The following is a 12,621-nucleotide window of genomic DNA, read 5'->3' as shown; positions in this document are numbered from 1 at the left end:
GTGCCCGACCCAACACTCCTCGTCTCCTGATTTTGTGGCACGGCTGCTTCTATAATTCAGTATTCGCTTGATTCTGATTCAGACTGTTTTGTGAAATGTTACAAACACAAATTTGTTTCTGGGTTACTTTTGACCCACAGCCCAGAAATGAGCATAATTCAGGGCAAAGTAGGTGTAACTTAGTAACCTGACTTGAGGGTGGGTCGAGTGTGAAATTAAATTAAATTGAAATGATTTTTTTTTCCCCAATGGACTTTTTTAAATAAAATACCTGAAAGTAACATTACAAATCATTTCAAATTGTCGTAACAGGAAAGGGCAATGATATTCACATTTTTTTCTGGAGATCAAGATGCGCTCTGAGGTGCTTCAATACAGTAATGAGAACCTTACGAGAACCTTACAAATGTTTCAATATTTTTGTTGCAGAGTGCAACCCTCTTCAAACTATAAACATCAGTCATGTTGCACTCTGCGGTGCTTCAATGTAGTTACATACAGTTAGGGTTAAGCACAGAGTCCGAGGCATCTTGCACGGTCCAGTCCCTCAATCGGGATTGGCTAAAAGGCCTCACACACGGTGGCCTTTTCCCAATGTGCCTTGGTGGCTGCTGCCCCAAGCTTGAGTGTGTCCCTAAACACACAGTCCTGGGCTTTGGAATGTGCCAGTCTGCAACACTCCTTCGAGGGGGAGATCAAAAAGTTTATGGAAGAACAAAGAGTGTCTTTCACCGAGTTGATGATCTTTTCAGCTGAAGTTGATGTTTGTCTTGTGCGTCCCTGGCATCAACTGTGGAATACAGAATCCTGTGTCGCAAAAATAAATTCATTCCAAACACACTCAAACGCATCAACACAGCACAAAATAAATATGGTACTACAATTTGTTCAACTTTTCCCCTGTTAAATCTATCAGCATCCATCCCCCCCCCCCCTCCCCCCCGACAAATATTTCAACAGAAACGCCCTCCACGACATGTAAAAAAAACCTCCGACCCCATAAGGGTGAACTTTACCATCTCCAGCCTGAGAAACTCTACAAATCCTCCAAGCAAACCACAACCCCCAGCAGCGCTGCCGACCTCCAGTTCAATAGCATCCGTCGCTGGGCAATCAGACAGGCGCAGGCCACGACATTAGCCCCCTTACCCTCCTCCAGCCCCGGCATCTGAACACCCCAAAGATCGCCAGCATAGTGTCTGACATCATTCTGACTTGCGCCTTATAGATGGTGGATCGGGTTTGGGGGGTGGGGGTCTGGAGGTGAGTTACTCGCCATAGGATTCCTAACACTTGACCTACTCAGGTAGCCACGGTATGTATTTCACTCACCCAGTTCAGTTTCTGATCAATGGTAACCCACAGGATGTTGAAAGTGGAGGATTCGGCTATGGTAATGCCTTTGAATGTCAAGGGGCGATGGTTAGATCCCCTCTTGGAAATGGTCATTGCCCGGCACTTGTGTGGCACGAATATTACTTGCCACTTATATTGTCCAGGTCTTGCTGCATTTGGATTTGCTGCAGTATTTGAGGAGTCTCCAATGATACTGAACATTGTGCAGTCATCAGCGAACATCCCCACTTCTGACCTTATGATGGCAGGAAGGTCATTAATGAAACAGCTGAAAATTGTTGTGGTCCATCACTACCCTGAGGAATTCATGCAGTGATGTCCTGGAGCTGAGATGATTGACCTCCAAACACCACAACTTTTGTGCCAGGTATGACTCCGACCTGTGGAGAGTTTGCCTCTGATTCCCATTAACTCCAGTTTAGGTAGGGCTCCTTGATGCCATACTCAGTGAAATGCTACCTTGATGTCAAGGGCAATCACTCTCACCACACCTCTGGCATTCAGCTCTTTTGTCCCTGTCTGAACCAAGGCTGTGTTGAGGTCAGGAGCTGAATCTCGCTGGTGGAACCCAAACTGAGTGTCCGCGAGCAGGTTATCGTTTAGGAATTAATTAACACGATGCATAAATTCAGCATATGTTTATCATTGTTGGCTGTGGTACCAAGATGATGGAAGTAAAAAGGAAGCACCATGAGTGAGGAATTTCTGAAATAAGAGCAGGAAATGAGGTAAAAGCACATCAGTGCCATTAACATTTAAAGAAGTCTTACAACACCAGGTTAAAGTCCAACAGGTTTGTTTCGAATCACTAGCTTTCGGAGCAATGCTCCTTCCTCAGGTCCTCAGCTAGTGATTTGAAACAAACCTGTTGGGCTTTAACCTGGTGTTGTAAGATTTGCTACTGTGCTCACCCCAGTCCAACGCCGGCATCTCCACATCATGTTTCGCATTTAAAATAAGGATAGGTGAATGGGATATGTTCTGATAAAGGATCCTGCTTACGCAGCTGACCAGTCTTTGTTTCCTGTATTTCACCAGCACGTCCTACAATTTAAAAAATGTTTAGTGCAATTTAAAGGTTTATAGAAATAAACTTTGTTAATTTTTTTTTTTAAATTGACATAAATGGCCCCAAACACATCTTCCCTCTCTAGCCGGTGGGGCCCCCAGCTGACAGGGGACTTGCGAAATTTCCAGTTCAAACAAGTTCTTCAAAGTGTTTGAGAAGGATTTGCTGAAGTCAGATACACAAGTCGCTATGGGAACTTTGAAATACAACAGCATGGCGTGAAGACCAAGTAACCTGTGGGACTTTCGGGGAGGTGAGCAGTGAGGGGCAGCAGCAGGTTAATGATTTGTTGCAACCACTCAAGTGCTTGATGTGCAGTTAATATCTGATTATACTTTCAATTATGACTTTGCTTTTATATTTGTACTGGGGCGACCCGATCCAGAGGTGAGTTTGTTACCATTGAGCCAAGCTGACACCTGGAGCTTTCATTTATACAATCAGCAGATTGGGGGCCAGCGTTGGAAGATATTGTGAAAAAATACAACCCTGATAGTCTTAGAAGGAAGGAAAATGGAGAGTTTTCAAAAACCCATCAAACCCACAACTATTTGACCCCCGAGGTGGCCTGGCTACTGGTCAATCGACAACTGACTTTATTTGAGACTCTTAACATGACTGCTGAAAAAGAAGTTTTTGAAGAAGATGCTAAATGGGTGGATATAGCTAATCCAGATGGCATTCCCGATCCGATACCAAACACCAGGCTTCTTAACAATAATTGAAATGAAATGAAAATCGCTTATTGTCACGGGTAGGCTTCAAATGAAGTTACTGTGAAAAGCCCCTAGTTGCCACATTCCGGCACCTGTTCGTGGAGGCTGTTACGGGAATCGAACCGTGCTGCTGGCCTGCTTTCAAAGCCAGCGATTTAGCCCAGTGTGCTAAACAGTGAGATTGGCTGGCAGATTTTAGATTGATGAAGGAATTGGTTGCATCTCATAGACATTATTATTATGCTATTATTAATAATCCTGGTTCAGAATGGAGGCCACTCTTATTGCTCTTTCTCAATGAGCTGATGAAAAACTGTCTCGTAAGCTCATGGATGACGCAAAGATTTGTGCTAGTGTAGGAATGTTCGATGGGGAATGTATATTGATTGACAGCTACATATCATAATGGAACGGGCCAACTTTTGACAGGTGTAATTTAATAAATGTAGTGCTTTGTACATGGATGGGGCAATTCCAAGTCTGTGTGCACCCTGCAGGGTCACATGCCCAGGAGACAACCGTGCATATTGTAGCACATGAATCGCTGAAGGATCCCCGATCAGTGTTGCGAGGCCATTGAAAGAGAAAATAGAGTACGAGATGCCTCACTAGGATGATGGATTCATTTAACAAGAAACTATACTGTCAGGGCGGCACAGTGTTAGCACTGCTGCCTACGGCGCTGAGGACCCACAAACTCGGCCGGTCAGGTGTGGAGCATCGGGGCGTGGCCTCAGGCAATATCCTGAGGCCGTCGATACGCCGCGTGGCGTACTCTGAGTGTACGCTGCTTTGGAGGGGGCGGAGCACCGCAAAAGCAGCGCCGCCCCCGATTCAGTCGTGAACGGGGATTCTCTGGCCGATCGCCGAACCCGATTTCGGTGTCAGCAACCGGAGAACCCCGCCCAGGAGCTCCTAATAGCTCTTGGTTACCACAGTAGGATTAGAAAGTTGAGTCATTCTGCTCGGGATTTTAGTAGACTCTGAGGTGATTTTCTTTTTTGTTAGACCTTTAAAATAATGAAAGGTTAGCCAATCCCAGGATTGGCACAGAGTGAATTTGGTGTAAAGTAGATTAGGGTGGATGACAGGGTGTGAGTATAACGTTTGTAAGCATAGAATTGGTTTAATTGCCAGAAGGGAAAAAAGCATCGATCCAGGTCAGTGTTCTTCAAAATTTTTTTCCCCTGCTCCCACTTTAGCCAACAGGCCGACCTTCGCGACCCACACGACCCACCTGCGGGTCACGACCCACACTTTGAAAATCCCTGATCTAGGTTAATTGCTAGTGGCAACGTATTTTCCATGGAGAATTGGTGATTATGGGAACTACTTGTTTGTGTATCAGAGAGGGAGACGTAACGGGCAGCACAGTAGCACAGTGGTTAGCACTGTGGCTTCACACGCCAGGGTCCCAGGTACGATTCCCCGTTGGGTCACTGTCTGTGCGGAGTCTGCATGTTCTCCCTGTGTGTGCGTGGGTTTCCTCCGGGTGCTCCGGTTTCCTCCCACAGTCCAAAGACGTGCAGGCTAGATGGATTGGCCATGATAAATTGCCCTTAGTGACCAAAAAAAGGTTAGGAGGGGTTGTTGGGTTGCGGAGGTGGGGTTTAGGTGGGTCGTGCAGACTCGATGGGCCAAGTGGCCTCCTTCTGCACGGTATGTTCTATGTTCTTCTGTTACTGAACTTTTTTCCCTGACGTTTATTTAACCCCATCTGATCACTGAAGCAACCATGACAATCAGACAACAATATATAATTTTACGAGGATCCCATTTTATGGGACAAAATCATTCCCAAGACTTGATGTATAGTGTAGGAGGTTGAGATGAATTTGTTATTCCGACTGTAAAATTCCATCACCGAGACCAGATACAGCTCTCTCACATGCTGTGATCTCTTCACACCTATCTGTCGAGCTTCTGTCGTGTGCCTTGCTGTGGCAGTTGTTCAGCTGCAGTTAAGATTTGCAATTATTCTTCTGTCGTGATTTTGTTTTCCTTGAACTGTAAATCTTTCTTTCAGCGTGTGTGGGTATTTGTAAGTCAAGATGTAAGGTCAGGCTACAACAGCGACTGATTCATCAACCAAAGTGTGAACAAAAACACAGGATGAACGCTTTTCCGTGTATACCAAGGCATGACAACCTTGCCAATCAATCGGTAACAGAGTGGCATTATCTCAGTGTGTGGGCTTACCCAGGGGAACAATTCAGGCTGCATGTCCCCTGTAGATAGAACTACACACACCGCTGCTCATGCAGAGGACCAGAGTAAAGTCCAGTATCCATAGATACAGCTGTCGGATAAACATGCACCTGTTGAAACATGTTCCCCAACATTTGCAATCACGGGATGGATTAGTCAGCCCTTCAGAGTTTGCAGAGAGTCTCAAAGTCTTAGTCGGATCCCATCTTCATGAGCCAGCCGTGAAACAGCAGAGCTCAGCTTCCTCCAGATGTTCAGGATGTCACTGGCAGCATAAGGCACAGGAAACATGAATTGTAAGTAGATCTCTGGGGATGCCTAGGTTAGACATTTGCACAAACTGAAATGTCATGCATCTAATGTTAGTATTACGTAGACTTCTAAATTATGCGTGGGCTTCAAATGACCGATGTAACGTTTTCCTAATTTCTGGGAATTGATTTGATACATGTCCTTGACATGCTACCGTTGCATCGACCAAAATACTTCCTGGAAATGATTGAACTCTGATTTAGCGTTCCAACCTAACCACACAGGTGGTATATTGGTCACGTAACTGGACTGTGATCCAGAGATTTGGGCTAACGATCTGGAGACATGGAGTTCAAATCCACCACATCCATCCCTGACCAGAAAGTTGAGGGACCTGCTCAATAATACAGATCCAGCACGGTAGCACATGTGGCTAGCACTGTGGCTTCACGGCACCAGGGTCCCAGGTTTGATTCCCCCCTGGGGCACTGTCTGTGCAGAGTCTGCACGTTCTCCCCGTGTCTGCATGGGTTTCCTCCGGGTGCTCCAGTTTTCTCCCACAGTCCAAAGACGTGCAGGTTAGGTGGATTGGCCATGAAAAATTACCCTGAGTGTCCAAAAAGGTTAGGAGGGGTTATTGGGTTATGGGAATAGGTCGAAGTGAGGGCTTAAGTGGGTCGGTGCAGACTCGATGGGCCAAATGGCCTCCTTCTGCACTGTATGTTCTATGTATATATCTATGTAGGTCTATGAGCGTGGAGTTCTGCGACTTGCGCCATCACTTTTCACTCTGCTCACTGGGCAAAACCCTTGCTTCAGGTAGGCACATACCCAGGATCCAGAGTTATTAGTGGATCTTTCCCCCGACGCACATCATACATTATCGATTCACTGACATGTTCACATTCTTAAATGCCCAGAATACAGAAGACTTGTAGGGTAATAAGCTTGCTACCTTGTCCCAATTATCCTTTTAGGAGAAGAGAATATAGTGGTAGGGGGACAAAACTGGAAGATGCGGGTGTGGAATATCTACATCAGCAGATGTGTTGAGTGGCCTATGTGCTGCAGGCTCTACGTTGTGAAAGGATATACTGTATTGATGAAATTAGTGATGAATACGTAAATAAGTGACTCCTTTCCACAAAATACACATTGTTCTATCATCCCAACAGTGTCTTTGAGATTCTGTAATCAATACCAAGTCGGCTTTGCAGCTTTTGTAACGATTTGTTTGGTTGATTTGTGTGCTGTTCCTTTCCCCAGTGTTATTGCCTGTGCTTTACATTTGGAGCCTACTGTATTCTTCGAGGTGTGATTTCAGTGACCCATGTACAAAAGTATTAAACAATACGTTATTCTGTACCAGTATACCAGATGGTAAGTACAATTCTGGCAAATAAAATAATTTTCAGAAATTGAGCTGTACATAATGAATTAGGTACAAAATAAACTTCATTTTTCAAAGCCTAATTCTACGAAATTCATTAATGTAACATCAAGGTTAACTGGAGACTGCAATGACGGAATATTACACATGAGTTTTAAAAATTGGGTAGAAATATGTACGACGCAAGCTAATTCTGTAATATGATTAGTTCAAATTTCACAATTTCTTTCGCTAAATGTTTCGGGTTTTTTAATTCATTGGGACGTGGGCATCGATAGGCTGAGCCAGCATTTATTGCCCATCCCTAATTGCCTCTGAACTGAGTGATTTGCTCAGCTATTTCAGAGGGGCATTTAAGAGTCAACCACATTGCTCTGGGTTGGGAGTCACATGAAGGCCAGACCAGGTAAGGATGGCAGATTTCCTTCTCGAAAGGACATTATGAAATGAAAAAAATGAAAATCGCTTATTGTCACAAGTAGGCTTCAAATGAAGTTACTGTGAAAAGCCCCTAGTCGCCACATTCCTGCACCTTTTCAGGGAGGCTGGTACGGGAATTGAACCAGATGGGCTTTTACAACAATTGCTGATAGCTAACATGGTCAACGTTACTAAGGCTAGTTTTATATTCCAGATTTATTAATTGAATTTAAATTCTGAGATTTGAACCGGTATCCCCAGAGCATTAGGTTGGGTCTCTGGATTTTCTAACCCTGTGACGTTACCACTATGTCACCATCACATTTGCTAATGTCCCTAGTTTGTCACCAGATGCACCCTACAATTCAGGAAGAGGTTACTATTCGTCAGCCCCTTCAATGAATTAAGTTTCAACAGTGGGTCTTTGAAACCTGCTGCCTTATTGTTAAAGTGCATACCGCAAATAGCAACCTCTTCTGGGCACTAACTACAAGTTAAGTTACTTCTAAAATCTTTTGTCTTTCAGCTTCATTATATCCCCCCAAATTAAAACTCATAATTTTCAAGCAGTTGAGTGGGATTGAGACTATCAACAACACGGTGTTTAACAGTTCAAGCCTGTTCTCTGTTACGGAGTTGGGAATAGTCAGCAGTAACATTCGACACATTGAGCAAGGAGCATTCAATTCTTTCATCAGCCTGGCTGTCCTGAAACTAGGTGGTAATAGACTTACAACAATTAATGCCTCTTGGTTTTCCAAACCTGTAAACCTGGCCAAGCTTTCCTTGGTCAGAAACCAAATTCTGGCAATTGAAGGGGATGCACTGCCTCATTTCTCCAATCTGGTCGAACTTGATCTCTCTCAAAATAGGATTCGCATGATAGCTGACCATAGTTTCAAGGGAAATTTGAAGCTGTCCGTCCTTAATCTTTCCAACAATGAGCTGACTTTCCTGAGGCCAGAAGCTTTTGGAGGACCGAAGCCCCAGAAGATCAGTCTTTACTCCAACCGTTGGAGCTGCTCCTGTGAACTTTCAGATTTTGGATCTTATCTGAGAGGTAACCTGTTTTAATCAACTCTTGCTGAGTTAGAAGAACATGCTGACTCTAAGGAATTGGGAATGTTTTGGTGTATTTTTAACCCTGAAAGCGACTTATGATTTCTTGGGTTGAGTAACAACGACGTGCCGTTATGTGATTAATTTATGACCTATGTGTGATTAGACATTCATTAGGACCCTCTCCTGCCCTTCCCAAGTATCTTAATTCGGCTCCCTCAATCCTCATTGTGTTTCTTTGTTCTAGAAGCTTTCAAACATCAACTTGATTAACCCATTAACTTTCCTACTGTTTCTCAGCACCTTAGTCCCCAACTCCAGAACTCAAGGCATCTGAAAGGCATAATTCATCAAGAATTTAGTATTAATGTTGCGTTAGTATTCATCGGAGATTGAAGTGATAGAATGTTACAAATGAGTTGAGAAATCAGATTGAAATATGTATCAAGCAAGCTGGTCATTCTATTGAAGACTAGAAATTTGAACTGTAGTCACTCACAGTTTGCTTCTATCATGTGCACATCCAGAGTTATTGAAGTTTAAGTTGGACGAGGAGGTTGGAAAACCCTGTACTGAGTCAAAATGTTGATCGAGGTCAATAGATTATTCCTATCTGAATAATTCTGCAATTAATATTTCCAGATCTCATGGATGAATCTGTGTTGGAGAATGGCAATTTTGTTACTTGCAATGACCCACCCAATTTGAAGGGAATTCCTGTGTGGAACATAACTGATTTTCATTGCCCAGTAACTACTTGCACACCCTGGCCTGACCAGCATACAGCACCTCCGATACTACTCCCAACATTACTGGGACTGCTGGGTATGTTACAGCAGATTTTTATTGTACATACTGTTAGGAAAATAAAGGTAGTTTTAAGGGATTAATATTTGTATTAGTAAACATTAGAAATAAGGTTTAGATTTAAGTGGGCTTAATTTAATGTTTCTGTACCTAGAAGGATAAAACCTATAGTTAGATTCATGCTGGACAAAGGTCTGTATGTGTGGGGTTTGGTTTCAATTCCAGTGGTGATTCTATTGTGCTTAGAGAGGGCTACGGTGTGAAAAGTAAATAAGCCAGCAGTGGTTGCTCAGCAGCTGGGGCCATATAAGATAGAGAAGTATTACATTTTAGTTTAGTTGATTTAGTTGCAGTTGGAGATGGGTAGTGAGCGAGAAGGCCGCTCTCACAGCTCTGCTAGAAGCAGTTAGTTTTAGAAGGGTAAAGAGGGAGCATCTCTCAATGTTGCTAGAAGAAAAGCCATACTATTGAGTAATGGTTATATTAAGTCTGAATTACTTGCAGATTTTCCTTTTTAATTTTCTTTTCCAGAGTTATGACTATTTTGGTTCTGCTAAGATGTCAATACAAACATATAAATTAGGAACAGGAGTAGGCCACTCGGTCCTTCAAGCCTACTCCGCCATTCAATAGGATTATCGTTAATCTGATAGTAACCTCAACCCTAGTTCCTGCCTTTCTCTGACAGCATTTCATCCCCTTGTTAATCAAGAATCTATGTAGCTCTGCCGTAAGACTCTGCTTCCGCTGTCTTTTGAGGAAGAGAGTTCTAGAGATTCTCAATCCTCATCTGTTTTAAATGAACGACCCCTTATTTTCAAACAGTGACCCCCCAGTTCTAGATTCTCCAACAAGAGGAAACATCCACTCCACATCCATCCTGTCAATAATCTTCAGGATCTTAAAGGTTTTGATAAGTGGCCTCTTCTCTAGTGGCTACAGACCTAACCTCGCCAACCTTCCCTCATAAGACAACCCTCACAGTCCTGGTATTAGTCTAGTAAACCTTCTCTGAACTACTTCTAAAGCAGGGCTTTTAAATCCACCAGTCAACTCTGAGCTGTTCACCTTCACCTTCCTCATTAATGAAGTGTAACTGTGTTTCTTTATAGGTCTGTTCTTCCTGCTCTTGTTGCTGGTTTTTTTGCTGGTAAAAAGGAAACAGGAGAAGGAGCAGGTAACACCAGGCAGTCAAGAAACCATTGAACAGGAGAAGGGCCCTCAACAGGAAGCTACAAAAGAGAATCTATCAAAACGCCAATCGAAGTCTAATAGGGAGGTAGAAGCAATCAATTCTATATTGGGTTTTGCTGTGAACACAGCAACGTTTGTACCAGTGGCTGCCTTGGGGATTCAACAGAAAGGCGAGCACGCTCTTAAAACATCAGCTGAATTAATAAAGTGTGATCAAGCAATCCCAAGCACCACAAACGTACCAATGTGTCCATCACTTTCTGAAGATTGGGAAGGTTTAACAAACAGGAGCATCCCAAATGTAGGAAGTAACCAGGAAATGAAAAAAGATGATGGCACCCCACCACAAGGAAGCTCTGACCCATCGCTAACCGCCTTTGAGGAACAACCGACGACAGCTCCGCATTCCAAATCGGCAAACAATTCAAAAGCATTGGACAAGCCCTTCTTCCAGGGTTCTGATGTTATGAAGCAGGATCGAACTGGAAACAGCAAACCTGTTGGAATGATCGTGCCATTGTCCAAACTAATGAGTGGCAATGACTCCATTTGTACAAGCACAAATTCTGATGAGAACTTATCTTCAGTGGTGGGCGGCAGTTACGATATATCAAAGCGTCTACTAAGAGCAGAAAAATTAAACCAAGGTGAAGATGACAACCAACATAATTCCAGCACTGACTTCATGAATAGTCTGATCGAAAGACAACACAGCAAGGAGAGTGTGGCGACAAAGAAAGAGGGAAGCCAAGAAAACATTGCACGTATCAGGAAAGACGTCATGGGTGACCAAGCAGCAGACGCAAGGCTGACAATTGAAGAGATTAAAGACATCTCTGGAGAAGGTAACCTGACTTTGTGGATGAGGGGAGACGTGTCAACAACCAGGAGGGTGAGAAAAGGACACCTTGGCCATGAGGCTGCCCTTTTCCCAGGCACAAGGTGTGATTCTGCCATCCTGGTCTCATCAAACAGTGAAAGAACCGTGGGGACAAGCTCCCCAATAAAAGAGGAGCCTCTTTGGAGCAGTGAATGCGGATATGTTAGCCTTTTGCATGAAATTGTCGAAAACCAAGGGCGTCGCACCCGAGAGAGATGGAAGCAAACCCACAGACACAAAGTAACGCACAAAGAGTAATACCTCTCAGAACAATGGTTTGAGATGGTCACCAATTCGCTGAGGCGAGTGCAGTTAAGTGGTGAAGTTGCCTGCTGGTGTCCAGTTACACGATGGGTAATCCTGAATACCCAGATAGCATCACGGGACTTGGTGTTGTAGTTTAAAAATCAGTAGCTTTAGTGTGACTATCATTCTGCAGTTTCAATTCATTTGTTATTGAGCATTTGTGTGCTGAATTGACAAAAGACATTAACAAAAAAGTAGACCTACATTATTGGAAACCAGATTTGTTGAATATTCAACCACTGTGAGACAATTAAAGAATAAGTAATTCATAGATATGTTGGGAAGATTGGTACTGTAATCTGGAACATAAATATTTTATAACTTTTGTAATTATAAACACATTATTGACATTAAGTCAGATTCTTAAAATTTTGTGAGAGTTGTCAGATGCACCCTTTCCAGACCAGGAAAAAGGGGCACGTGACTTGTTTAACCTTGGCTGTAGGAAAGAATAGGCAACTATTCAAAATGTCTCAACTTACACGACAGACAACTATGTTAACCAATTATTGGTTGACTTTTAGGCTAACTCAAGATAAGAGGTACAGCTTAAGAAGAAGCCATTGTCTTAAAGATTGAGACAATGTGTGCAATTAGCTTTAAAAAAACAATGGGCGGGCGGCATGTGGCGCAGTGGTTAGCACTGGGACTGTGGCGCTGAGGACCCAGGTTTGAATCCCGGCCCTGGGTCACTGTCCGTGCGGAGTTTGCACATTCTCCCCGTGTCTACTTGGGTTTCACCCCCACAACCCAAAAATGTGCCGGTTAGGTGGATTGGCCATGCTAAATTGCGGCTTAATTGGAAAAAAAATAATTTGGTACCCTAAATTTAAAAAAAAACAATGGGCTAACTCTTATTTCATTATTGACAAATTGTACACCAATTGGTTATTTTCCAATAATTGATTAAAGATGCTTTCAACATCTTTACGGTATAAAGGGGGCAGGATTCTCCAAGCCGAAA

General features: G+C 43.4%; 1 protein-coding gene across 1 annotated transcript; it reads left to right on the top strand.

Annotated features, from left to right (window-relative positions):
• The first annotated feature begins 4,928 nt into the window (after nt 1–4,928).
• LOC119955390 lies at nt 4,929–12,319 on the top strand. Its single transcript, XM_038781450.1, has 5 exons — nt 4,929–5,645; nt 6,868–6,981; nt 7,938–8,471; nt 9,113–9,295; nt 10,390–12,319. The coding sequence occupies exons 1-5, from the start codon at nt 5,639–5,641 to the stop codon at nt 11,607–11,609; spliced, it is 2,058 nt and encodes a 685-aa protein (XP_038637378.1). The 5' UTR covers nt 4,929–5,638; the 3' UTR covers nt 11,610–12,319.
• Nucleotides 12,320–12,621: the final 302 nt, after the last annotated feature.

The sequence above is a fragment of the Scyliorhinus canicula genome, chromosome 21 (genome assembly GCF_902713615.1).
Source record: "Scyliorhinus canicula chromosome 21, sScyCan1.1, whole genome shotgun sequence".
NCBI classification, from domain to species: domain Eukaryota; kingdom Metazoa; phylum Chordata; class Chondrichthyes; order Carcharhiniformes; family Scyliorhinidae; genus Scyliorhinus; species Scyliorhinus canicula.
Note: the sequence above shows the minus strand (reverse complement) of the source record. Positions and strands in the feature narration are given on the sequence as shown.

Coding starts and splice junctions, on each gene's coding strand:
- LOC119955390 (XM_038781450.1), top strand. Junction 6,982..7,937: donor CTGTACCAGTATACCAGATG/GTAAGTACAATT, acceptor TTTGTCTTTCAG/CTTCATTATATCCCCCCAAA. Junction 8,472..9,112: donor TTTTGGATCTTATCTGAGAG/GTAACCTGTTTT, acceptor TAATATTTCCAG/ATCTCATGGATGAATCTGTG.